At 37.2% G+C, this 27,879-nt stretch overlaps 1 protein-coding gene across 1 annotated transcript in view; it reads right to left on the bottom strand.

Moving 5' to 3' along the window:
• Positions 1 to 8,895: 8,895 nt before the first annotated feature.
• Positions 8,896 to 27,879, bottom strand: part of pth2ra (parathyroid hormone 2 receptor a) — a 67,820-nt gene continuing 48,836 nt past the window's right edge. Inside the window, exons 9-12 of the mRNA XM_062431144.1 lie at positions 21,638 to 21,732; positions 15,673 to 15,811; positions 12,441 to 12,482; positions 8,896 to 9,282 (exon numbers count right to left, since the gene is read on the bottom strand). Coding sequence (XP_062287128.1) covers positions 8,896 to 9,282; positions 12,441 to 12,482; positions 15,673 to 15,811; positions 21,638 to 21,732 — 663 coding nt within the window. The remainder of the gene's footprint in view (positions 9,283 to 12,440; positions 12,483 to 15,672; positions 15,812 to 21,637; positions 21,733 to 27,879) is intronic.

Below are 27,879 nucleotides of genomic sequence, written 5' to 3'. Positions count from 1 at the left end.
ACAATACATCAACAATGTTATACTAATATGTTAACGCTTGTGCTGTAGAGAATTATTGTTTCTCATTTTAGGACTTTAAGTGCCATTGGACATTTAAATTACATAGTCCGCTAGTTGAGATATGAAGTGGGTGTTTGTGACACTGTCAATCTGTAATATTATTGAAATGGTGGAGCAACAATCCGACTCCACTCAAAAATGTGTTTTTCTTCTTGTTCTTACAGTTGGATGTTTGAACTTCACTGTGCAGAATGATGTATGTGCAGAGTTTGACGCCAGACAGCTGTTTTCATATTAACTTGCTGAAAGTGGAAAGTTTCTCTGTGCTCAAAGTTCACAGGGTTTATGTATGAGCGTAATTTGTGACATCACAATTAGTTTGGAGCCAACAATGGTCCAAATCACACAAATCTGACTTTAAAACTTAAAGTCTTGAGTGCAAATACACTGAGAATGGACTTTTCAATGAAGTAGAAGACGTCTTGCATTTAGCAGTTAAATCTTGAAAGTGAACAAGGTTTGCATATTTATACATTCTGGGTTTTTCTGTGAGGGAGAGGGACTAGATGTATAAATACACAGAATGCATATTTATATATTTTGGGTTTTCCAGTGAGGGAGTAGATGTTAAAGATATTAATGATATAATTGTATGGAAATAATATTAGACACACATAATTATTCCAAGCAGAGTATTTTTATGTATTTCTAAACACGTCTGGAGGGAATCTTTAAATACCTTCCTCCTACAAATAGTTAATTCATGGGCAATAAAACGCATCCTTGCTCAATACAGTTGAGACATTTTATACATTCTGGGGTCTCTCTGCATCTTTACGCGGTCTGGTGTGACCAGAAGCTTATGGTTACCAATTAGATGGATATTTCTGCACAACTAACATTGCAGAGTCAGTTTATTGACTTGTGAGGGAGCTGGAAAGTACTGTAGGTATAACCTTCTCTCTTCAACCCTTCAGGAATATCCTCATTTTGCATCAGGTTGAAGACTTTGTTTTCTGTTACCCGCTACAAACAACAGTTACAATGTAGAGAACATCATATATGTGTATGTATGTATATGTATATACTTATTTTTGAAATACAAATGAAGCAATGATTTATATATTGATAACAGTAATTATATATATATATATATATATATTGACATTACATATAATATATATATATATATAAGTAAGAAATTGTATTAATTTAGGAAATATTTATTATATAGATTATGTTTTCATATATATGAGGAAGCTATTATTCTAGCAAGCATTTATTTATGAAGTAGGGGTGGGATTCAATAAGTGTTGACTTCTTCCCACTCCCTTTCAGATGTGGTTGACATTGCATTGCATCATGTTTTCTCTTAGCTGTTCACTGTTTTCAGTGAGACCATTGTGCTTTGTGAATGAGATTCACAGGGATGGACAGGACTGACCATGTGTCTACTACTACTTCTGTCTACCTACTTACCTTCGCCTCTCCACACATAATTACAATGAAATACACAAGCAAAATTACAAATACACACAAACCACACTTCCAGAGAGAGACACAACAAACCTACAATGCCATTCTCTCTCCGAACACACAAGCACACCTCAATTACTCACCCACAATCACTCACAAAGACAATCACTCTGTCACAATAAACACACATTCACATACTATCACTCACTATTACTACATCTCACTATCTCTCCTGAGTAATTGCTATCTAATCACAAACCCACAAAGTAGTGTCATGCTAATCAACGTTATGTAGCCTCCATCGCCGTTGTGATTTTAGTTTCTACACCTGTGCGTAGTTATATCGTTTCTGTCTCTAGTCACTGTCATTTCTGCTCTGGATGAATAGATGTGCTGATTATGGGGATTTGGGAAGCGGGAGATTACTCCAATAACTACCTCTCATTTTGGTCCCATTTTTCATTGATAGCAGTTGTGTGTAATGTGCAAAGTATTAGAAAAGCATGCAGGACCTTAGAAAAGATACTTGGAGGGCATCACAGAAAGAATCCCCGTGAAAAACAAGATCAGTAGTAGCAAAATTATGTAACTTTGGAAATGTTTAAGTTGTAAAATAAGTAACTGTTAATACCTTTTACCATCACAAAGACTGAAAACGGACTTAAGGTCAGATTACCACAGGCACAGCTGTAAATGATTGGTCATCTATCAGAAGAAACAGCCCCAGGAGAACCTTGCATCTTGTCATAATAAGGTTTCATTTTATGTGTATCATGATGAGAAGTGACTAATAATGAAGATGGTGGTGATGCCACTCTGCTAAATGTAATCAGTATGAGGGATGCTTATCGGGGCTGACACAAGGGCTGCAACTAATGATTACTGTCATTGTTGATTAATCATTTAATCCATAAAATGTTATGAGTAGTGAATAATGATCATCACAAGTGCCCAGTGCCTAAACTGATGTCTTCAAATCGCATCCTGAATCTGATAAGCAGCCAGAAAAACATTTTTAATTGGTATGGAAAAGTAAAAAGTAAACAGTTGTTGGTATTTGTGTTATAACTGGCAAATGTTTGGTATCTTTATTTGATAAATGAGTAAGACTTTTAATTTATAATCAACAATATAATCAATTTCCTGTTGATCAACTAATTAATTGACCTAATTGTTTCAGCCCTAGCTAACAATCATTAAATAAATATGAACCTGACAGCCATTTAAATATTACACACAAGACTTTAGAGAGATGTAATACAGTAAAATATGTTATTTGAGATGGTAATTGCTACCTATACATTACATGTGATGCGCAGCATAATTTGGATGCATCTGCAAAAACGAGGTAAACAATTACCCTTAATTTCTATAAGTGTTCTTAATATCTATTCAGTAATATTAACCTTGGAAAGAAATGTCTATATTTTTTAGTTCATAAAATATCCTCTTATTCATTCTGTCTTTCCTTGTCAACCAGTACAAAAACTATGAAGATGATCAAAGAAATACTTGAAATGACATGAGTAACACTTCCAGCAGGGAAGATGGAAATAAAAATAAAGTGGGCAATGAAGACATTTAAGAGGTACATCTATTACGGCAATACAATGTCAGCAACTTTGCTTTTATGAACTCAAAAAACCCCTTACCTGCTTGATCATCCATATCCACATTATTAATGACTGTTAATTCAAAATCTATTTGTGCATTTGTATGCAAAAGTTTGGGCACCACTTGTGCAACCCTGGTTGCACAAGGAAGTTATTGATGCCCATAGTACAGGGGAAGGCTACAAGACGATAGCAAAGTGTCTCTCCTGTGTGTGATTGCAGGATTAAAACCAGGTGTGTCGGAGCCAGGCACCAGCTACCATCCATCATCCGCTAACTACATGAGACCTGGCTCAAACTCCCAGACTTCACCAGATTGTAGACACAGCTCATATTGACAGTGTCTCTCCAGCCATTACTTATAATCTGTCCATTTCAGTATTTCAGTTGAAATATGGTTTATTTGGTAGCATGTTGTAGTGTGACTGATTTTACTTTTTGCATCCGTAGGCTACAAAATTTCAGTGAGTGCACCCTGTGCCGCTCCCAGCAAGATGCTACCCTGGGTGGTTGCCCATATCGCCCATATCTAAATCCACCACTGGTAATACCGGTTTCTCTGTCCAGACCATCAGCCTGAAACCTGACAAGAAAACCATTGATACTTTCATAAGATACAGCAGTTGTATGCACAATTTTGCAAAACCCCTTCACATATAACATATTCTTGTGATTTAAAAAAAAAAAATTATGTGAATACATTTTCTACAGGAAATTAAAACAAAACAACAACAACAACACTATGTTCAGCAAACATTAATAGTTAAAATGAATAGTTACTTTTTATGCCATAAATTGAACAAAAATCTAGTTCTGCAATATTCTTGGACAATCTAGCATGCACAGCTCTTTTATGATCTACCTACAGATTTTCAGTTACAGCGTGTTTAAGTCAGAGGACTGTGAAGGCCATTCCAAAGCCTTCAGCTTGCGTCTCTGGAGGCAGTCCATGGTGGATTTCATGGATTTAGGATCATTATTCTGTGGTTGAAGCCATCCTCTTTTCAGGCTTTTTCACATTTGGTGTTTTGTTTGCTTCCAGAATTTGCTGGTATTTAGTGGAATCTATTTTCCCTCCACTCATGCAGTGTTTGCTGTGCCACTGGCTGCAACACAACCCCAGAGCATGATAGATCCACCCCCACACTTAACGGTTGTCAGGGTGTTCTTTTCACTAAATACTGCTCCTTTTTTTTCTCTGAACATGACTTTGCTGATTGTGGCTAAAGAGTTCTTTTGTAACTTCATCAGTTCACAGCACTTGTTTCCAAAATACATCAAGCTTCAGTTACATACTTCTGACATGGGATTTTATGATTAGGATTCAGGTAAGGTTTTCTTCTACTGACTCTTCCATGAAGGTTTTCATTGAGTCTGCTTAATCTTCACAGGGAGAGAGGGACTAGGAGGCAGAGAGCATGACACATCCCTACAATATAGTCACAATACCAGTATCAAGACATTGAGCTAGATGGATAGTGATACTTAATTTTGTCTATATTGCCCTGACTTAATGGAGAGCAGTATCACTCATTACAACAGTTAATTAGTCATATTCTTTGATTCTGTACTATACAATGTATTTTCACAACTTTCACATTATTTGTACTCAAGCTGTCAAATGGACTTTTACTTGATTTCTTACCTTACTTCCTACCTCACTTGTGTTTCTAATATCACAATGTTCTTGCATTGCCTGTCACCGTGATGTGAAGTGATTAACAATTTAATCAAAACATTGACCAACTCTAACGTCTATTAATTGTAGTATAGAAAAAGTACGCCATTTCTCCCTTTACCTTTTTCCCCTTTGTCACTTTCAGAAAAACAATGAGGATTACAGAATAAACACACCTGGATTGAATATGAATCCACATAATGGTGAAATATCGACTACTATAATATATCTGTCCATTTACTTTCATAGCACAAAAAATAATCTAAAAGTAACACATTTAGGATATAAATGAACATGATGGACAATAACAGACATATCAAAATTGTATATGCCAAAAGAGCAGCCTTGTGCCAACATTCAGTAGAGGGAATAGCAAAATAATTATAATTGCAGGAAAAAAAGGGAACTGGGGCTTGTTAGTATATTTGCATAATCTGCTTTTTGTATTTATGTGATAAAAAGTGTTATTGTGAAACCTGTTTTGCCAGAGAATGGGTAGATATAAATATAGTATTCTCTATTACCAACCCAGGAGAGCACAAAGAAACTAATAAGGATATGAAGACTCATATCATGTCTGTGTAATTATATAACCTAAGACTCTACCAAAGCTGAACAAACACAGGTTGTTACTCTTTGGATTTGCAGCTCTGTAGGTTATCATGACATTATTATCAATTTTGTGATAATCCATGGCAAATTACATTTTCTAAAATAAAAGACAATATGCAAGACTGGTATTCCTGCTTCATTGTGCTGCCGCTCACACTTTTTTTTTTTTACATCTTATGTCTCCCTCTGTCTTCCTCTCTCTCTCCCTGAATCAGTGAAGATGGAGCAGATACTGATGTCAAGCCTTTGTGTCCTGGTGTACCTCTTTCAAAATGGTTTATTGATGCTGATGTCCTATCTGTTATAGCATAATTTAACAAGCAAAACATTTACTCACCTATTGGAAATGTTTCTTATCTTGTTTCCAGGTCTGATCTAATCTTCACATTACTTTTTCAACAAAGAATTTGGAAGTTCATCGAGATTTGAACTTCACTTTTATAGTGATACCTTGGCATTAGAGGGGATTGCCCCTCTCAAAGTGACTCTTGCAGCACAGTATTTAACACCAATGCAAACCTAAAGAATGGCTTTTATTTTCTTGTGCTGCCCTTACATGCACCGATTAAGCAACTACTGCAAGAAGATGTGTCAGTCTTAATGAAAAATGTAGAATCTTTGGTATTCTCTCTGACATACAGTCTGGTGAAGAGTATCAACATTTAGGTGATTGTGGAATTATTGGAAAAGTAGACTTTTAATGTCAGCGTTATGGTTTGGTTCAAGTAAACCATTCATGTTTACATTTCTTACACCGTTTGTTAAAGATGCCTCACTATTAGAGACCAAGGCATTAATTGGTAAGACATACAGGGAACTTTTCTTTCTGAAGTGTTTGCACTGGTGTGTAGCTCTGACTCAATAGCTTGTCCCTTGCTTCATAACATAAAGAGGTTTATTGGTTTTTATGGTTGTCACTTTTGTTACCACAAGGGTGGTAAATCCTATACATATGATCAACCTGAATCCCCTCTTTAAAATGAGGGAGATCGTTTCAGTCTGGCAATGTTAGTTTCAGTTAATGAGCCAGTGTTTGAAGCAAAAGGGCCATCTCCTTTAATGAAGCTTAGTCACTTCCAAATGATAAACGGTTTCATTCCTGAATATCAACTACAACAAATGTGTGCATTGGAGTCAGTAAGCAACTGTCCACATTGTGGTTTGATACAGCAAACAGTGGAACCCCCTGGTACATTGGCAAAACAGATGGAAGAGATTGATTTGCAACTTGTATAAATAAAATCTCCTGTTGAGATAACTACAACACCGAGGTCAATGAGTGAAATGAAGCCAGCTTCTGATCTTACAACTGTTTTTTTGTTTTGTATTGTAAAATATGACCAAATTAAGAAAAGATACAACAGTGCTGTATGCTTGAAAGATGGTGCATTGTGTTTACATACATGAGTACTTTCATACATGAGATTAGGAAGACTGGAAAAGACTGGAAACTTCAGTGCCATCTGGTCTGCTATGATAACATGTTGTTGTTGGAACAGTTGATAAATTCTACATTGCACCTTTGCCAAATTCATATGAACTGTGAGTTCATATGGGACTTGCTCCTTTTGATATTTGACTCTCACACCTTGGAATCATTGTCAGTAAAATCAGCCAAATGTTTCTATGGGGGTTAAAGTGTGTGTAAAAGATTAGGTTCAGTTCCACCCATGTACTCTGAGGGAACAGTTTATTTTAATGGTGATTCTGAGAGACTATGCATCCCTATTCACCTGGAAAATGTAAACAGTAGTGAGTAAATGACACGCATTGTTTTCTAGTCAACAACATTTTGCTTTATGAGACCCAAAAAGCCTACCTTGTGGGTCTACCACGTACTGACATAAAATACATTTTAAAAAGGAACAACCTGAATAATGTGGTGATGGTCATGATTTTGTTTTCCTTTTCTTTTTTTAAAGACAAACATAAAAGGGAATATGTGTTTATGAATTATTTAACTCATTAAGCCCCTTTTTTGTGACCACCACGCATCCATTGATTAGAATATTAAAGAGCAGCTCAACAGGTATTTTTTGAAAACATTAAACATTTATCAGCTGTTAACAAAGGGAGAGGAGAGAAAGAAGGGAAGAAAGACATATACAAATATTACAGAGAAAAACAGCCAAATTCATTCAGTACATGGACAGACAAGATTAAGAAGGATTTCTTCAAGTCATTTTTTTAAAGCTTCTGCAGGAGCATGAGGCACACAATAAATATTTCATTTTTGTGACAAGCACTATAACGCACTGACTGACATGCACAAACAAAGCAGACAAAAATAATCCTTAAGCAGCTACCAAATATAGGCCTTCACTGTCACAAGAGTAGCTGATTGTCAGAATAGAAAAATTGTACTTTTAATGCTGTCACATTTGATGTGCTATCACTCTTTTTTGTGGCCTTGCTTACAGGCGGTAAACATATCAAGTGAATCCACCAATGGGAGCACTTCACGGTGATAAAAGTCAAAATTGTCTGTGCACACATATACATCAATACATCTCCCGAAAAGTATGCAACATCTGTAGTTCATTTCAGTTTGATTTTAAAGTCACATAAAAAATATTCTGGAAACATTCAATTTAGTTCTATTGGGAGCTGCAGGTAGCTCATTTCTCTTCACAAAATGCATTACTTTTCACAAAGTGGGCTGACTGTACAAGCAAGCACATCATTTCACCATGACACAAACTGACTCCTCCTGCATGACTGATACTGTAATTGTACTCAAGCCAACAGGAGGGATGGACACTCCTGTAAATGGCTGAGGTTGACATTTTCTGTGGAGCTTTGAGCTATGCGTACATCTTCACATTCCAGTTTTTATTCTACAGCTATCATGCTCATGGTGCTTTCATTGTATTTTTTTTTTTTTTAGCAAAGTATCCACCTGTTTTCTTACCACCTTTTTCTCTCTGTTCACAGTGTACATATTTTAATACAAATGTCTCAAAGGTTCTGTGTGCTTTTTCCCCACTGTGGTTTATAATTATCCCCCGGTATAGACTCAAGGTGACAGCAGGAAAAGTGCACTTTACAGGAAACCTGCTGTTGTGCAACAGCATACTGTATTTTCCATGTCCATCAACCAAACAAAGTGGCCTCCAGAGGTTGCTGGACAATAGAGGGCACTATGGTGTTGCCCTCCCTGAGAAAAACATTGGGTCTTCTGTTTATTGTGTATAATCAAAAAACGTTTGCCCTTTTTGAAATCTACAGACATCTGCAATTTTTCAGTGGAATTGTATTCAGCCTTTAGAGAACTAGGTGGAACCTTACCTAATTGTCTGCATCAGGCAACAACATTTAGTACCAAAGCAGGTACTACTCATTGATATTTTTAAGTTTAACCAATGACCATCATCAAGATCTTGTGTCTATGATTTAGTTGTATCAAACTAGACACTGCAGAATGGCACCAATGCAGCAATGCAGCAAATTGGCATTCGGCTTCATAACTGTGTAGTAGTGTTTCATCAGTCTCTCTCTTGTAATGTTTGTTGACTGCTACAGTGTTTCCTCCTCATCCTCGGCTGTAGCACTGGAATTGAAAACAGGCAAAGTCTCCTTCAGCGAGATATCGTCCACCCGCTTGGGGCCGCTGTCCTCAGGTTCTTCCGGTATAGATGGGTCTGAGTTACTGATCACATATCCTGGGAGGGTGGCGTGCATGCTGATCACAGAGGGACCCGAGCTGCGATAAACACGGCTTGAGACGAGTGTGGTGGAGCGTGTGGAGAGGCCACCCCCTGCCAAGTGGGACTGGCTGCTGGTGCTGTTGTTGTTGAGGCCGACAACAACTGAGCCATAACGGTAGCGGCCGCAAACCACAGGGCCTTCCCACTCAAAGGTCAGATTCCAACGGGTCCATGTTTTCTTTATCTCTGTCTGGACCTGTGGGATAATAAAAGAAACAATAAACACCAAGAATATCTCTGTCTGGACCTGTGGGATAATAAAAGAAACAATAAACACCAAGAATGTTGTAAAATGGTAACAGGGTACAGAAAAGGAGTCATCATTTTTTTGCAAGTAAATTCATAAATATTTTGTATTTGTTTTTAGCCCTGCTAAGAGCATGGCCACCACTTTGGTCCAGACTGAAAAGCTACAGTATATATGGGTCAGAAATCAGCTGTATTTTGAGTTTTGATAATTAGTAATTTAACACAAGTGAGTACAACCCTTGTCAATATCAGTTGAATGTTAAGTAATCATAAATCCTTTACATTTAATACAGATTTGTTTTTAGAAGAATGAAGCCAATTTGTTTTAAAAATAATCTTTGACTAAGTAAACATCTAAGAATGAACTTCTACAAAAGTCAGCACATCCTATATCATATTTTTTAATATTTTGTATGCATGCTTTCACTTTTGATGATAGATTCAATCCTCCAGGGCAGGCATGATACCACACTTGCACAAGTCTGTGCAGAGATGATCTGACATTCTCCACAGATGATCTTTTTTGCTGTGGGGATTTTGTTGCTCCACCTTCTTCTTTAAAATACTCCAAAGGTGTTCTATCGGATTTAAGTCAGAGGATGCACTTGGCCAGCTCATTAGTAATTTTTCATTTAGTATTTGGGTGTACAAACTTTAATTCATAGTGCCATCTATAAATGCAATCTCCCCTACACCTTTTGCACTCATCCAACCCCATATCAGCACACTCCCCCTTCCATGTTTTCACGGTCAGCACTACGCAGTTGCTGTGATAGTCCTGACCAGGTCCACTCCAAACATGCTGGAGCCCATAAATAAGACCTAATTACGCATTTAAAATCTTAAAATAACAGTAACATATGCAACATATAATAATGAGATATAAGTTATTGTAAAACAATGTTTGAAATAACAATAATACAAACAATGCCATTGGCATATTCATCTAAGGTAGGCTCATTCATTTATGACAAATATACATGGAAACCATACATGCACGTAATATAAAATATAATATAATCTCTGAACATTTTATAATAGGAATACATTTTCTTTAAATTATCAATAATGTTACATTTTAAGTGCATAAAAGTGAACCATGTTTTTTCCTTTCATCTATCTTGTGGATAAGTCGTAGCTTCTAAAACATCGGAATAGCAAACATATTCATTCTGTCTGAAAAATATACACTTGGAGAAGTAACTGAGATAGATTGACCTAAGAGTGACTAACATCATTGCCATTGGCTGAGTCAGTTATATAATCTACAAGTTCAAGCCAAATTTTTCATTCATTTTCATTTCTACAGCACATAGCATGTTTGTACAGACAGACTTAAACTGTGCCTTGAAACAATGCAAAATGTACAAGGGCAGTGCGTACTGTGCTGTACTTAATTCACAGTCTCATAAAACAGTTCCAACAAATTGAGTAAACAGTAGACCACAGCTAATTGATTAGACTTAACTCTCCATGAAAACACTTGAAGAACTCAATATGGAGTGGTGCATCACACTGGTTACATGCATATAAAGCGTGCTTGTCACACCATCTGCATTTGTTGAAATGATTTTTCTGCGTTCATGGACCAGTGAGATTTCCCATCGCCTCTAGCAGAATCCTGAGTGACAGTGGTTGCAATTGAAGACCTTCTGCCATGGCCAAGAGGTAGTTTTCTTTTTAGGAGACGGAGGGACACAGATTGCTGAAAGGCCATGAGGTCATATTCACAACCAGCAACATCTCTGAAGAACAACCAGCTATTCACCACTGCGTTGTTTAGGGTCCAAGAAAAGACTGTCACCTGAAGATCATGCTGATATTTGAGTATACCCATTGGCTATGAAACTTTGTCACAGGCTTCTTTCTCTTTGTTCCACCTGTTTACAGGCAACTCAGAGTACTTCTCAGCAGCATTGGTTGCCATGGTTACAACTTTTCCCCCCTGTGTAAGGAACTCAGAGCTTCTGCAAGGTATATTTTGGAAAAATGTGCCAAGACATACATGACCTCTTTTTATTGTTTTATCACAGAGGAAAATCCTGCCCTATTTTGCATAATTTGGTGGTGTTGTGGGTTCTCATTTTCCTCAGGACATCATCTTTTCTGGCTGGTTGTTGTTGGAGACTCGCCGAAATATGATGGGGGAGTTTGCTTTGACACCGACTGCTATAGGAGTGGGAGGTGGGAGCCTTTGCCTTCTAGCACATACAAAGCAATCTGAAGTCATGTTTTTGGCCAAATGATTAACTGTGTTTGTGCTCTCCCAAATCCTAAACAAAAAGCATTAGGGTTTTTAACTTGCTAGATGTTTGCCTTAATTAGCATCTTGTTTATTTTTAATCTGCCACTTAATGCAGTGGCAAGCAACAAACGCTCTCTTTGCCTGAGCTTTCTCGCTCAACACAGCTGTCGATGGTTTTCTACTGGCAAGTTAATGAAATGGCAAGATTCAAGTATACCATTTATGTGTGAGCCAAATAATGTAGCCTAAGCTGTCTAGAGATAGAGAGTTGGGCGTTAATTTTCAAGGCTTGCTGAGACCCTTTCACACTACATGATTCATACGGTTCAGTGTTAATAATAATTATGCTTCATGGGGTTTTGATTTAGTTCTGACTCAACAGAAAACACACGTCCTCTGCTTTCTGGTAATTTAGAGTTGTTTGAACTACGGTCGCCCCAAATGGTCTTGGAGGATAAAGAGTGTACCCCAGGAGACCATGATGAACACAAACACAAAGCAGAGAAAATGCATGAATAAAAGGGAGGTATTTGAGAAGACTTTACCAAGTACAGAGTGTATGACATAGAGGGAGAAGGATAGAATGGCTGGACACGTTTATCACCTTTCATTAGAGAGGGCAAGATATTTCAATATCAGATATTTACAAATTTCTTCAAGTTGGTCACTTTTTGACATACTTCCCCCAGTTATGTGTGTCACTAGAACACTTGTACCTCTGTTTGGTAGTTATTTTTACTCTGAAAGCAAACACAAACCTATTTTAAATTCATTATCTGTAATTTGTTTTAATGTGCTTCAGCTTTGAAGTGTTTGTACTGTGATCAGTGTCATTTAGAAAGACAAATATATATACTCACCTCCCCATTGCAGAAGCAATAAATAATGGACACAAAGAAACCCTGAAAAGAAGAGATTGACATATAAATTGTGAGTGCAGATTACAGGGTTAGCCAAGTCAAGTGAGAAAAATAAACATATATATAGTAGGTACAGGATGATTACAATCATTTATCATTTGTCTCCCAGTATAACACAAACACTATTTTTCATAAAATGAAGATGATCATTTTCCAGGTCACCCACTGTCATCCATTTACTTATTTAATAAAAAAAAAGAAAGACCCAAACATTAATCTCTGCTTAACCTGATGTTTTTGCTTCCTGCTATAAGAAGTTGAAGGACACACAGTGTGTCTTTGTCAAAGTGAAGGATAAAGGGAAGTTGTGTGACCATCAGTGTGTAATAGTGTGTGCATGGGTGTGTGTGTGTGCCTTCTTGCACATATTTGCCATTGAGACAACCCGACAGTGAATTTCTGAGAAGCCTAAAAGATTAATTGGTTTCAATCCAGACAGTTCACCAGTAAGACTAACTAGTTTTTGCTACCTTTGCCTCTGTTTTTTCTGTTTCTCCTGTGTGCCCTCGTTCTTCTCTCTTGGGCAGTTAACTGCCTTTGTCCTGCTCAGCAAATTAGAGCCCAGAAGCCCCGCCCCACTGTGATGTGGCAGTGTTTATATCAAACAGCCCTCACTGCACTCAAACACAGGGCCAAACAGGGTTAGGGTTAGAGTTTTGCTTTAGAACATAACCGCCATGAAACAAGCAGATAATAAAATATTTCTGTCACGCTTTCTCTCTCTCTCTCTCTCTCTCTCTCTCTCTCTCTCTCTCTCTCTCTCTCTCTCTCTCTCTCTCTCTCTCTCTCTCTCTCTCTCTCTCTCTCTCTCTCTCTCTCTCTCTCTCTCAAAGAAAGCTTTCTAGCATGTCTCTATGTCACTCACTGGTACACTTAGTTCACTCGCCCTCTCTCTCTCTCTTTTTTCACTTGTCTTTTTTAAAACGAGTCGGGAAAACGCACAATAAAGGCAAACTTTTAATTTTATCAAACGAAGACCGATGTCGTCCCCTCCTCTTTCTCACTGCAGGCTTGTACAGCTTTGATCATGACATGCAATTGCAGAGCCCAGAAGCTCCGCCCCCTCACTACAGAGTGGAGCTGCTGATTGCCTGTTAATTTACAGTTCAAGTTTCTTTAATGTTAATCATGCTGCAAGGAGAATGATAATAATAGTAAAAGAACACTTTATCAAGTGATAATGTCCATGGCATGGAGTTATCATATAAAATAGACCTTATTATACACATTTAACATCTCAAATGTTTAATCTGCTTTAAAACAAATCTGCTCATGCTGGCGTGGTGGAATGATGCAGCTGAGGGTTTGTTTTTTTTCCTTTTCTTTTTGTGTTTGTTTTGGCATGAAATTGTGCATTTGTTATGCCTCTGGCTATTTATAAACACCATCACAAAAACCCAGAGCCATTTTTTGGCTTTAGATGGTACAGGCACACAAACAGACCTCTCTAAAATCACAAAAGCCCTTTCATGGCGTTAAATATTTCTGCTTTCACTTTGATAGAAATTATTTAACAAGTACACATTTAAATGCACATCCAAAAACAAAAAGAATTTAATTGCTTGAGGAATTAATGTGTCCCATCCATTTTGGGAATCCATTTATACCTACAACTACCACTGGCTTTTAAGTTGATAGGCAACAGTATTATGTGAAGACATAATTAAATTATAAAAAGAGCAGAGGAGAATGAGCTGTAAATAAACCTGTGCCAAATGCCTGAAGTGCAGGAAGTCGGTTTTGTGTGGAAAATGCACAGTCAAGGTGCTGGATGTCTGCTCAAATTGTGTGTGAAGGACACATATAATCATGATAAAATGAAGTGTTAATTAATTAATTACATTTTTACTCACAAACATTCATCATGTGTAAAACTTATTTTTAATTAACTGATTATTCATTCACTTTTGTTAAAACTATGTTAGTGTTTATTGTTTAAAGGCTATATCGCCTAATTTTCCCATTGCCTTACTCTGTTTTCATGACTGGAACACTAAAATAGAAAAATATGGTATATTAGTTTGCAGACACTGCTAATTAATATGTGCATAAAAGGGTTTAATTCAAGCTGCATTAAGTTCTCTACTAAATGTATTTGCTACTGCAAATTATTTGCAAATGGTAGCGATTTTTAGGAGATGCAAAGCACTTTGATGGGGAAAAGTGTCCTGGAGGTTAGAAGCCACTGCATTTGAGCATTTTATACTAATTTTTCAGTGTGGCCTTGAAATTCATGGTTTTCACCTAAATGCTTTTAATATTACATTAATTCCAAGTTTACATGAATGCAAGCCATCTGCCAGGCTCAGTACTGTAAAATCTGTTACATATTCATCTGACTCTGGATCTTATTCATATTCAAGGTAATGAGAGAACACTTTTTTTTCTGTACTATGTGCTTTATACTTTACTCAAAAAAAAATACTGTACATGTAAGATAGAAATGTTTTCTTCATAATCGATTTTACATAAAGTGGGTAAAATGAGTAAGGTTAGTATATCTACATTTGGCTGAGCTCCTGTAGTGTATTTTGATTTGCTTTTACATGGGTGGGCTAATTTCACGTTTCAGTAATTGAAGCCATTCAAGGTTGAACTGAGTATTATTTAATTACAACAACTCGTTAATTAAAGGTAGAAATATTTTACACTCTAAAATATGTTTTGATCAGCAAGTATGCCAGGCTAAATAATAAATTCTAATCTGGTATTAAATGTAATTTTGTGAATATGTAAAAATAAATATCACCCCTATTCACGCTTAGTTCAAAATGACTCAGTTAAACATTGCCAGAGCCACATAATGACACCGGATCAATGTCATTAACAAGCTGCTTCACTGAATAATGAAGTACAGCGCTTCACTCTGACACTGACAGTGAGTAACAACAGGTAATTGTGGTCAGCCCCACACTATGAAATTAAAATGTTATAAGTTACAATAAGCCAGCACTTTGCCCACAGTGAGAGGCAGTCCATGGAGTAGCACAAACCGAAATCTGTCATCTAATGGACTCTAAATGTGTTGCGTGTGCCTCCTTGTTACTGTGAGTCAACATGCTGAAATTCACACACTGATGTGTTGCCAACAAAGTGCTTTCAATGAACAATCCTAAAATGAATGAGCTAATAGGTGAATACATCCCATATCCAACTGGGGCAACAAAAGTACCTGGAAGGAGTTGAAAAACAGCTCACAGTACATGCGGACCTCCCAGCTCGGTCCCTCAAATGTATGAGGCAGACCAACGAAGATGATGTAGTGGATGCCAAACACCAGCACCAACACAAGGGTCGACTTTGCCAGTTTCCTATAAAGACACACACACACGACACAAGGATTTTTTTTTTTTTTTTAACATAAACGTTCATTTTTTCCAAAGGCTCCTTTCACTTTTTTATTAAAAAAGTTGTGACAGTGATATGAATGGGACAGGATTTATTATTAAACATGACAGTAAATTGTCATGAACATGAATGATACACAAAAGAACATAATCACCTTAAGTGAATCAAAATGATTGTGTAAAATTAAATAAAGTGGAGCTCATTGAAAACATGTATTGGTACAATGTACTTTTGCTTCTGCCAACATAATACACCAGTACTAACATAATTGTGTAATTATTCATCAAAGAACAACCTGCAGAAATGAAATGTCATGGTATAACTTTAAAAAAGCATGAACTTGGCCAGCTTCATGTTTGAATGCAAAACAATAATGTGTGAAATGCTTCTGTATTTGTTTGTAAACACTATGATAAATGATTTGAGTTTCACATTAAATTAAATCAAAGCAGCAAAATTTACTGTTGGGACATAAATGAACAGCAAATTAGTTTTATGCTTACCATGCTAATGGCTTCTAAAACTCCAAATAATGAGATGAGTTATGATTCTTTTCTTGCCAAAGTCACATTCCTTCCACAGATTGAGTCTCTTATCTTAGATACAGAAGTACTGCCACTTCTGTCAATAACAGTATATAATACCAGTATATAACACTGAAGTGCACTTTTTTTAAGGCTTACTAAAGTGAAAAACTTCATTATCCTGCAAACCAGCTCTGGGTTTCTGTTTACCAAAGCATAAGACAGATTTTTTTTTAATATTTTGCCTTAAGAAAAACGATGTCAATACACCCAACTAAGAATCTAAGCACATCTTAATCAAGAAGTGACATAATGTATGTTCTGTTGTTCTGTAAAAGAACATTTTTCTCTGAGACTTCCTCCAACTAAATATATATACACTTAGTTGAGGTGTCTTCAATGCTTTGACTAGCAGTTTTGGAAGTACTACATAATCCTACAGAACATTGTGTACTGCTTTGTCAGCTGTACTCCACGGTAAGTATAAAGCACAAATAAGAATATATATACACAAGGGTGAAAAATTACAGGAAAAAACTGAATAAATTAGCGGAGATACATAACAAATGCAGATGCTTCTACACAGGTGAATTGCATGGTACAGTTAAGCAATTAACATCCAATCATGCTCTGTGACATGTATAAATATGTTGAGCAGGCCCAGTGGATTTTGATTTTGTATCAAGTTGGAAGGAAGGAATGACTTTGAAAGAGAGTTCAGTGGTTGGCATGTGTAGCAGGAGCTTCAGTCACAAAGATGGTTCAAATGGAGGAGTTACTGAAGTGACATCTGCATTTAGATCTATGGGGAAAACATCAGTAAATAGGGTCGGAAATTGTGGTCGACAGTGCACATTTGATGACTGTGATGCTCATGCATTAATGTGAAATGTAGAATAGAAAAACAGAAAAGCAAGTATTCCGCAGGCGACTGAGAATATCAACGCAGGACGTGATCAGACTGTCAGCAAGAACAGTCCGTTGACAATTACATAGAGAGAGATATTATAATAGGGTAGCAGTGCATAAACCCCATCATTACAAAGATGAATGCACATTGGGTTCACTGGTGCAAAAACCAAAGGCACTGGTCTACAGAGATGTGAAAAAAAAGCGATATGGTTGGATGAGTCATATTTCACCTTAGTCTCGACATGTGGGCGAGTGCATGCATGGTGTACATCAAAAGAACGGTAAAGGCCTGAATGCTTGACCCCTACAGTGAGGGGAGCTGGTGGCTCTATTATGCAGTAGGGGGGCATTTTGCTGGCATGGTTTGGGTCCACCTGTCACCTTAGAGGGAAGACTCACTGGAAATCAGTACAAAGTGGTTCTGAGTGATCACCTTTATCCTATGATTAAACATTTCTAACCTGATGGGAGTGGTCTCTTCTAGGATGCCCCCATCCAAAGGCCAAAGGGGCTCACTGAATGGTTTAATGAGTATGAAAATGATGTGGATCTTATGATATAGCCTTCACAGTCACTGAATGTCAAACTGACCACCTACGGAAGATTTTGGACCAATGTGTTACACAGAGTTCTCCACCACCATCATCAAAACACCAAAGGAGGTAATATCTTTTGGAATAATGATCTTCATCCCTCCAGATGAGTTCAGAGACTTGTAGAATCAATGCAAAGGCACATTAAAGCTGTTTTGGTGGCATGTGGTGGCCCAACACCTTACTAAGGGACTTTATTTTAGTTTTTCTATTAATTTTGTATATACTGAATATGTATTTTTCTAACAATAAAAATCACTGCATATTGTAGACCATTACAATCCAACATCCAGACCACGCTATCTTTTTCCTAGCTAGTTTATTTACTATATTTATCTCTCTTATGTTTAAATAAAAATCTCAGACACAGTGCCACACAGCCATCATGTGAGCACAGTTAAGACCCAGACAGTCCTGTTGAAAAAATAACATATTTTTAATTTATGGCCATAATCTGGAATCATCGAGCAGCAGCTCACGATATGCAAACTGTCAGAGATTAAGGTTCCTGATTGGAAAATAGTGTTTTTATTTGAGTGTGTTTGTACTAAGGATTGGATTATTAACTTTCACTACTAAATTCAAGTCAGGACTTTAGCTCAATATTCATGGGGTAATCTATCTTAAAAAGAGAGGAAGTGCTTTGTAAAGAAGATAAGCCTGGTATATCAGTTCAAACTCTGCTGGGAATGTAAAAAGTCCCATGTAGAGTCTAGGAAAATGGTAACAATTGAGAGTGGCTGCACAGAGAAAAACTTAAATTTATGTGTTGAAAGAGAAATTTGGACTAGGTCTGCATGATGAACTTAAAACTACCTGAAAGGAGACCATATGCATTCATTCAACATATCATCCTTCAGTCGCTGGTTGAAGCAGATATCTGTGCAGAATTGCAGCAATTCCAAGCAGACTGCTATCTTTGAAGAAGTCTTCCATTTGGAAAAAGAAACTGATCTGTCTTCTGCTCCCTTCAGCTGTGATAGTAATACTGTGTGACAGCCCTAATGTTTAGGTGAATTTCAATTTAGCGAAGCCATAATCAATTCTGTCAGCGAATTCAAATCACAAGGCCCGAGTGTTAAATACCAGCACACTCTAATAACACAAAAAATGAATAAATAAATCATAACACACAGGTCTAAAAATGAAATCTGTTGCCAAATACACACAGAATAATAGTGATGTCCTTCCATGTCTTTCTTCTTAGCGTTTCCAGTTTACTGCTAGTGTGAAAATTAAGCATAAACAATGAACACCAAGCAAAACAGGGCTGATTTGATGTGATCCAACAGGCAATTTTATATATTTTACCTTGAAATACGCAACATAACAACATGATCTCAATTTAAAATTCAATCCATGTTTGTTTTGGCTCATGTTTTTTCCTCCTTAGGTCTCTCTCTTGGTTCCACGGCATCTGTGGTAAACGTCTAGGTGTTTTATTATTTGAAAAATCTGAATTTACATGTGATTAAAGTGGCCCTGTGGAGTTCCCTTGTAAACAGACTAAATTTTAAATTCAGTTATACACACCAAAACACACCTCAAGAATACATCTTGAGGGTCTAAACATGTTGAATGGATTTCTTGTTCCTCATGAGATAACTATTCTTAATCCTGCATCATTTACGTCCTATTGCATCATATAGTTAACAATCAAGTCAAGTCAGATTACATTTATTTAATCACATATATGCCTCAGGGGGCCCTGCAGTCTCAACAGCAATACAACATCCTCTGTCATTATTTAAATAAGAATAAGCTCCCTAAAATGGAGGAAAAAATGGAAGAAAACTCAGGAAGAGTAACAAAGGACGGATCTTCTCCCAATAGACTCTGTGTGTACAGAACAGAACACAAATTACAGAATATAGCATTGAACAGATTGATAAAATTATAATGGATATATAAGATAAATATGTTCTCCTTTTCTCCTTCTTAGCTTAACAAAGAAAAAGTTTAGCTACATTTTATATAAACTACTTTAATTGGAGGTACAACAGATAATAAGTGTTTCCTTAATACTGCAAACAATCCCTCATTTGCAAAGGGGAACTGTGTTAGCACAAACCACGCTAAGTTCAGTAGGTCCCTAAACTGTGATGTTACATCTATTGTAGGTTTACTGCTTAAAATATTCTCTGTTTTTTGCAAGTGGTATTCTTCTGTCTTATTTCTGAAGTATTTTGCCAGTGCTCTCTTTCCATTTCCTTTTTTTCTTTATTGGTTCTCCGAGTTCACATAGAAGGGCTTTATTGGCCTGCATTCACCTCCCAGCATTGGTTCCCAGTTTGGTGCACCTGATCACTATCATCTTTTCTGGCTAATAGTCTGCTCATCTACACAAAACAGTCTACTTTGCAGCATTCAAAACACGAGCTCTTCTTAGAAAATACACTGTAATTATGGTGTTTTTATCTGACACATTGATGCCAGCTCCAGCAGGGCAGAATAATACGGATAATTGCAGATGTGAAAGTGTGTGTCTGTGTATGTGCATGTGTATGTGCGTGTATGCGTGTGCATGTGCGTGTGCGTGCGTGTGTGTGTGTGTGTGTGTGTGTGTGTGTGTGTGTGTGTGTGTGTGTGTGTGTGTGTGGTGTGTGTATGTATGTATGCATATCTTATGCTGTGGGGACTTGCCTCCCTTGTCCCAACAATATACATTTTGAGGTAAGTCTTGATTTAGAGTTAGGGCTGTAGGCATCTAGTGATTACGGGTTAGGGAGGGCAATCTGTTTGTGCGTGTGCTTACTCATTTGCATGAGCTCTGCATGTATATATATAATTGAGAGTAAGTGTAGATAGCATCCAGTCGTATTTTATGAAAAGTGGCTGGGATTCATATCTATTGGATGTCATTGTGTATAAATTTGAATTAATTTTAAATTTGAAAGGGGGATTAGCAAAAAACAAGTGCACATGCACACACCACACAAGTCTTGGTTGGCACTAAGCAAAGTTTATTTTATATCCAAAGGATAAGGCTGGTGAAGACAAAAAGAACACTGACTTGATCCTATACAAACAATTGGTGGCTGTATATCCACTAATTCCTCTGCATGAGCTGCACTGTTGCATGACAAGTTTCTTTCTTGTGCTTAACTGTGTGTATTGAGTCAGCCCCAATCATTATCTCACCAATCCACGCCTGAAAGTAGTTCAACAAATGCAGTATTTTCCCCTTTTTTTCTCCTTCCCAAGTGGTTTAGGAAAATACTTAGCCGTATGTTGTCAGTACATCCGCAGACATCGATGGCATCAAATGAATCCCCTATGTGAGCTGTGCTCTAACAAGGGACTTGGGACTAAGGAAGTTAAACAGTACTGCAAGACTAATTAATGCAGTGTTGATTTTGGTGTGTTCATGCAATTTATAATAAAATATCTGAAATACAGTACAGAATAGCAACAGCCTCATCATTTAAGGTTGAAAACAATAGGTGTCCATAACTTTGCTGTTTTAGAAAGGTAAAAAACAAACAAACCCTGAAACAAGAAAACATTAGGAAAATGTAAATATGAGCAATCACAAAGAGAAAGAGAGAGAGAGAGAGAGAGAGAGAGAGAGAGAGAGAGAGAGAGAGAGAGAGAGAGAGAGAGAGAGAGAGAGAGAGAGAGAGAGAGAGAGAGAGAGAGAGAGAGAGAGAGAGAGAGAGAGAGAGAGAGAGAACAATTCTGCAGTACACAGTCACAGTTTATGTCAAACCCACACTTTGGATGTAAAACAAAGAGCTATATACGTATACAAAGCACTAACCTGTATTGTTTCCTGGTGTCGTATCTCCCCGCATTTGTCTCTCGAATTTTAGTGGCCAATACTCGAACGATGTTCACAAATAAGATAAAGTTCAGCTGAAACAGAAAAAAAAGAGGTGGAAAACTTTTGCAGTTAATGTAAGCACTGTTCTTATCTGATACTAGTGTAACTGACATATCAGAACCATAAGAAATATCATCACTTAATTGTCATTGTTACAATGTTGATTGATTTGACAAAATCTGCTTTTTCAAGAGTGGATCTAAATATGTACACTTGTCATTATTACTACAGTCTTATTAAATGAAAGAAAATATGTTGCGTTTACAGCTGAAATCTGTTGACTTTTCCAATCGTCACCCCATTGTTGTTTAATAGTAACAAGGTACAGAATCTATCAGAGTAACATAAAACATTATTCACAAACATGGACTGTTTATCAAATCACAGGTCAATTTTAGTTTTACTATCCTGAACGATAAACCCCAAATGACATACTAAGAAAAATGTCACTGGTTCCATCTTTAAATTGCAACAGAAAATATTAACATACTAACATATTGTCTATATCTTTTTCTTTAGTACACCATAATGCACTTGTCACATCATATTCAAGTATATTTATCACAAAACAGGATTAACTGAGTTTTCAAAGCTTGCAGGTAAAGTGCTGCAACAACAATATTAAAAAAACCTTAGAGGCCCCTTACGGTGACCTACTGTAGGGCAGTGACTGTAAAGTCAATTTATTTTTCGGCAGTTGATAAATGGCTAAGAAAAGACTTGCCAAGTCAAGGGATTTTTTCTCAGAGACATCAGTGTGGCTGAGGCTAAGTAATTTGAAAAATGCAAATTGTGGCTTCTGCAATCATTTTGGACCCCTGAATCTATAATCCTTCCAAACCTGTGTGCCACTTGGATTAGCCTAAATGAGGATATAGTAACATGTGCACTATACTTAATCCAGACATGGTCTTGTTTTCCAGCTGAGAGAGCCGTCCTGCAGTCACATAAATGTGACAAGTGTGTCAGAAAATTGTGTTCATTCCTTTACTCCTCTTACTGTTCCTTGGTTATTAACATAGACAAAAATAAGAACTAACTAATTGGGACTACTGTATGATTGTCAGTATCAAGAACGTTTCACTTGTAATTGGAATATGTGATAATGAGATAGTGTTGTCTGACCCGGAAGATCCAGAAATAATGCTTCTGATGACTATGAAAACTATCGTCCATGCGGAATGATCACGTCATGGTAAACAGAGTCAAAGCCAACACTTGACATGCAGAATTTATGAGGTGTCACTTCTAGTATCTATTAATTTAACATTATATGACAGGTGTGTTGCAGGTTTATACAGCAATGTGCATGTATTTTAAACCACTTGCGTATGCAAGCCTGTGTCTGTGCAAGTTTCTTTTGAGCAGTGACTGAACTAGAGATGAAAACATCTTGACATATATTTCAATTGCACACTCAAGATTTTCTACATATATCACATATATTTGAAGGCTACCCACAAAAGTAATCAAGAAAATATGTTGTGGTGTCATCTGTTTTGTGCTGTGCTGCTGTGCAATTTACCTGGTTCTTTGCTTTGTTTTGTAGGCAACACCTGAGGGCATTTTCACACTGTTTAATTCAACTGATTCAACTCTAGTGCCAAAGTGACCAAAACAACTGGACCAAGACCTTTTTGAAGAGGTGGTGTCATTCTGACTGGAAACGAATTCTAGTACGGTTTGTGTGATCCAACTTGAATCCACCCCAGTTGCAGGAAACATTGCACATGTTGGACTAAAGCTGCCACAGTCAGCTGCACTGTGCATGCCAGGCTGAGGAAGAGCTTGGTATTGTAAACATAAATAGAGGATTGATCTGAAGCAGCAACAGAATACATTGCGTTCTCCTTGTCAGCACACTGAAGGCAGTGTATCTTCACCAGATGTCTGACCAATGAATGGAGTGATAGCTCCCACACAGCTTTTGTTGATACATTTTGGTTGGCTTGAAATTTTACCTTTGTGAAATCAAACAGACCCAAAGGTAAAATGCAAAAAGTAGCAACTCATCCACTGATTTGGACCAAAACTAACAAACTATAGATGTGAAAACACCCTCAGTCCCTCTCTGACTCGCTGCCACTCTTTCCCAGGTTTGACTTGTTGTAGTGAATGAGCCAGCAGGATTAATCCTCTGGGGACCATGAATGGTTGTACAAAATTTCATGGTAATCAATCAAATAGTTTTTCAGTCTGGTGGACCGACTGATCAGCAGACATCTCAATCTATAGAGCCACACCACTGGCATGACTGAAAAAAATCTGTTCTGTTTGGTCCATTTAATCACTAAGTCAAAGGGCTATCTGTAATCAGCTATTCCATAACTGTTGGATACAAAAATCTGATCTCTCACCAAGGGCTTCAAGATATGCTTTGCTGCCATAAAGTGTTTGCAAAATCTTTTGACACAGCCAAAGTCATTAAAAGTAATTTACAACACATGTGCATGAGGACTTGTAAAAGTTCAATTAAAGCATTTGCTCCTATTTCTGCAGGTCCAAACTCTTTCTGTGTCTGCAGGGGACAATCTGTTGCATCCACATTTCCAGTCACAGCTTCGTATCAATTTAACTAATTCAGTACAAAGGCACAGATTGATATCAGAACATGTTTTTCTACATAAGTATCACTTTTCAGTAGTTTTGTCATAATTTCAAAGCTACAAGACACTACAAGACACTGTATTTCTCTCTCTCTTGCCTTAATGCTTGATTTCAAAGCAGGCTATAACAGCAGACACTAAAATAATCATGAGCATGCATAGGACATATGTACAGTATGGATCAGAGAGAGACTGTTGCTAATCCTGTTTGATTTGCATCATTTGCATTGGCAACAAATAAAGTTGTTTCATGTCATAACGGTCATTTGAATTTGAATTAAAGAGAGTCACAAATAAGAACAATTTTCTTGATATCAATTTTCTTCATTCCCAGTTCCCAGTTTCATTGTATATTTTCTGCACGTTGAGTAGAAGGGAAATATTGTGCCATGTCTGCATATAGTCATTTCTCTGAGAAAAAAAAGAAAGAAAGTTGAATGCAGCCTTTTTAATGATCTTTCCTTTCTGCTCCTCACAGTTTCTTTGTTCTCGTCTCCAAGCACTTGTTATTTATGCTGTTCCTTCCTTTTTTTGGTATAAAGCAGAGATCATTAAAGACAAGCACGTTCAACCAACTCTTACTTACTGTACTGTCTTGGGGTTAACTGTGCTCAGATGTTATCAGCTTTTTTGGTTATGCCCTGGTCTGGTGTAGGAATTTAGCCAGTACTGTAATTGGGTCATAGACACACTCACAGAACATGCTCACATCCCTCTGGTTTGCTACCACTTGATAACCTATGTTGGTTAGCCTCCATGGAAAACATTTCTTCATTATGATCTATTCTTTGGCAGCTCTATTTCAGATAGTTTTCTTTCAGATCTGTGGGTGTGTTCACTCTGTTATTATGCCTATTCTGTACTGTATAATAGTTGTAAAATGAATAGTATTTGAGACACAAAGACTCATGGCTGGTTGCTATGATGACGAGTAGCAGTGGCTACATAAATCAACTTTGCAGACAGCATTTAATCTTAAAAATTGGGTGCTTGAGATATTAACCCCCCAAAATAAGATAATCCGTATTTCCTGGATCCAGACCTTTTGAATGTACCCATCATGACATGAAACGGCAGTTTCCTGGTTGAAAAAATAATTGATAAGCACCACAGGGGGACTAATAATTAGCCAATTAGCACCAATGACTAACACTGTTGTCAAGCTTTGAATCAGAATCAAGGAAGTGTAAAACTAGGCAGCACTGATCAGATATGAATTTAGATTCTGTTAATACATTGCCTATTACCCAAATGTTATCAGGAACAAATGTATCCAAAGTTTTCCTAGAGGCCATTTGCAGTATTGCAGCAAAAAGAAATTCCCCTGTAGACCAAAAGAATATTTTCACCATAGACAACCATTGGAAAAGAGATGTCTGTTGAAAACAGACTAGCCAAAACCAAGCACCACACAACTCACAGTACATCACCCACCACAGCACCACCAGTTGGAGCATTTAATGCGGTGGTCAAATCAAATCTCCCTCCACCACCAAGATAGGTTAGAGTGGAGGAAATGTCAGATAAAAGATAGAAATGGAGTGTAACAAGTTGACAATTATGTCTGATACCAGGCTACAATAATCTGTAAAGATACTATTGTCACAAGTCGTCGTCTGTAATACAATGAGTTCATCGCTATCATCTCAAGAGCAGAGAGAGTCCCTGTCTCCTACATGATAATGATGGCTAGCAATCACACCTGCACAAGTCCAACTGATTAAGCTTTGTGGTGTGAGCCCTCGGTGCATTCTACAGGTCATCAGGTGGGCTCCCCCTTTCACCCGTGTTTCACCAATCACATATCTATTTGTATTTCAAACTGCAATATTTCCTTAACCTTAAGCAAAGGTTTTGTTATCAAAAATATGTCACCTTTAAACTGCATTAAATACAGACACCATACACAGATGTAGAAATAAATACAGTCCATCATTAAATGTTTAAACTTTGCCAGTGAACATAATTTTACTAAACCATCCAATATAGATGATCTATCAGGTGATAGTGATGGTATGCAGTATGCATGTGTGTCTAGAATGAAACACCTGATGATCACGCTTCACTTTTACTCAATATCTTCAATTGCAATCAAAATCCAGAGCTTTAAGTCTTTTCCTTTTTTCCACTTACCAGAACGGATCCAGTGTGGAAAAGAGACAAAGGACTGCAGCTGCTGCTGTTAACATCCTGCTTTGGTACTTAAGTGGTGTTACAGTAAATTTACTACACTCAACAACAAATTAACAAAATACATCAGTATCAAAATACCTTATTTGCTGGAATAGAAACATGCTTTAATCTTGTTTAATTCAATAAAATTGTACCAAATTTCTCAACACTGTATGCTGCAGTCACCTTTTGGATGGTAATCAAAACATTATACACCCAGCTACCCAGGGAAATATAATCAAGCTTCAGCAGTATGGGTAGCAATGCAGACATGTTGTCAACGAGCACAGGCTCAGAGCAGTAGCTTGGGACTGCATTTATAAACATAAAAATACCAACACACTAAAGAGCTTGCACACTGACTGGAAATGATGCCACCATTCTGTCTCAAATAAATAATAGTCACTTCCAAAATGCAGACAAATTTGAAAATCCCAAGTCTCTTAGATGCTCATGCATGGGTTGCAAGTATGTGTTTCTCTTAATTAATTAATTGATTAAGGAATTATTAATTATGACCAGAGGAAATTATCTCATGTTGCAAGTTAAAACTTGCAGCTTGCATGTTTCAAGTTTGGTGAAAGAGGCTCCTGGTTTGCAATTAGTGTATGATTCAAGTTGTGTGTGTGTGTGTGTGTGTGTGTGTGTGTGTGTGTGTGTGTGTGTGTGTGTGTGTGTGTGTGTGTGTGTGTGTGTGTGTGTGTGTGTGTGTGTGTGTGTGTGTGTGTGTGTGTGTGTGTTTTCATGGTTAGTTTTTTTTTTTTCATATAACACAATAATAGCACACAATGCAGCACTTGAATACATAGTCCCATCTGGGGAGTTTAAATAATGAGTAGAAATACAACCAATTAGTCTCCAGTGGCATACAGTAAAAGCAGATGCTTCAAAACATTTTTTAGGTGATAGGGAAATAAACACAAAATAAAGTAATGGCCAACTTTAATTGGTCACCAGATATTGGAGATTAGGCTTTAGGCAGCCATGTTCCTGGGACTGCCTCATGTGTGCGTTTACTCTTTACATTAGCTAACTAATACTGAAGAAGAGACACAGAAAACATCCAACACAATAAATGAAATAAGCAGCAAAAGAAAATAAGAAAAAAGTGTGAGAGAAAACTAAATTAAAAAGGAGAAGGAAAACATAATCCCGTTCTAGCCAGACAGAAGACCAACCTACCGTTTAGTCCAGCTAATCATCCCTTCACAATAGAGTTTGTATTTCCCTGAATTATCTGGTATATTAGTTTGATATTGGATATGATGGTGCTGTACGTCCTTGCCACTGCTAATTCAGAATTTTGAACATCCACAAACACTTACAGCCAATTTTGTTTAGAAATAGCATGAGGGAGCGTCTATCTGCAGACAATCACTATTTTAACTGCTGTTGTACCCA

The sequence above is a fragment of the Scomber scombrus genome, chromosome 13 (genome assembly GCF_963691925.1).
Source record: "Scomber scombrus chromosome 13, fScoSco1.1, whole genome shotgun sequence".
NCBI classification, from domain to species: Eukaryota; Metazoa; Chordata; class Actinopteri; order Scombriformes; family Scombridae; genus Scomber; species Scomber scombrus.
The sequence above is the reverse complement of the archived record's forward strand: the minus strand, read 5'-3'. Positions and strand labels throughout refer to the sequence as shown.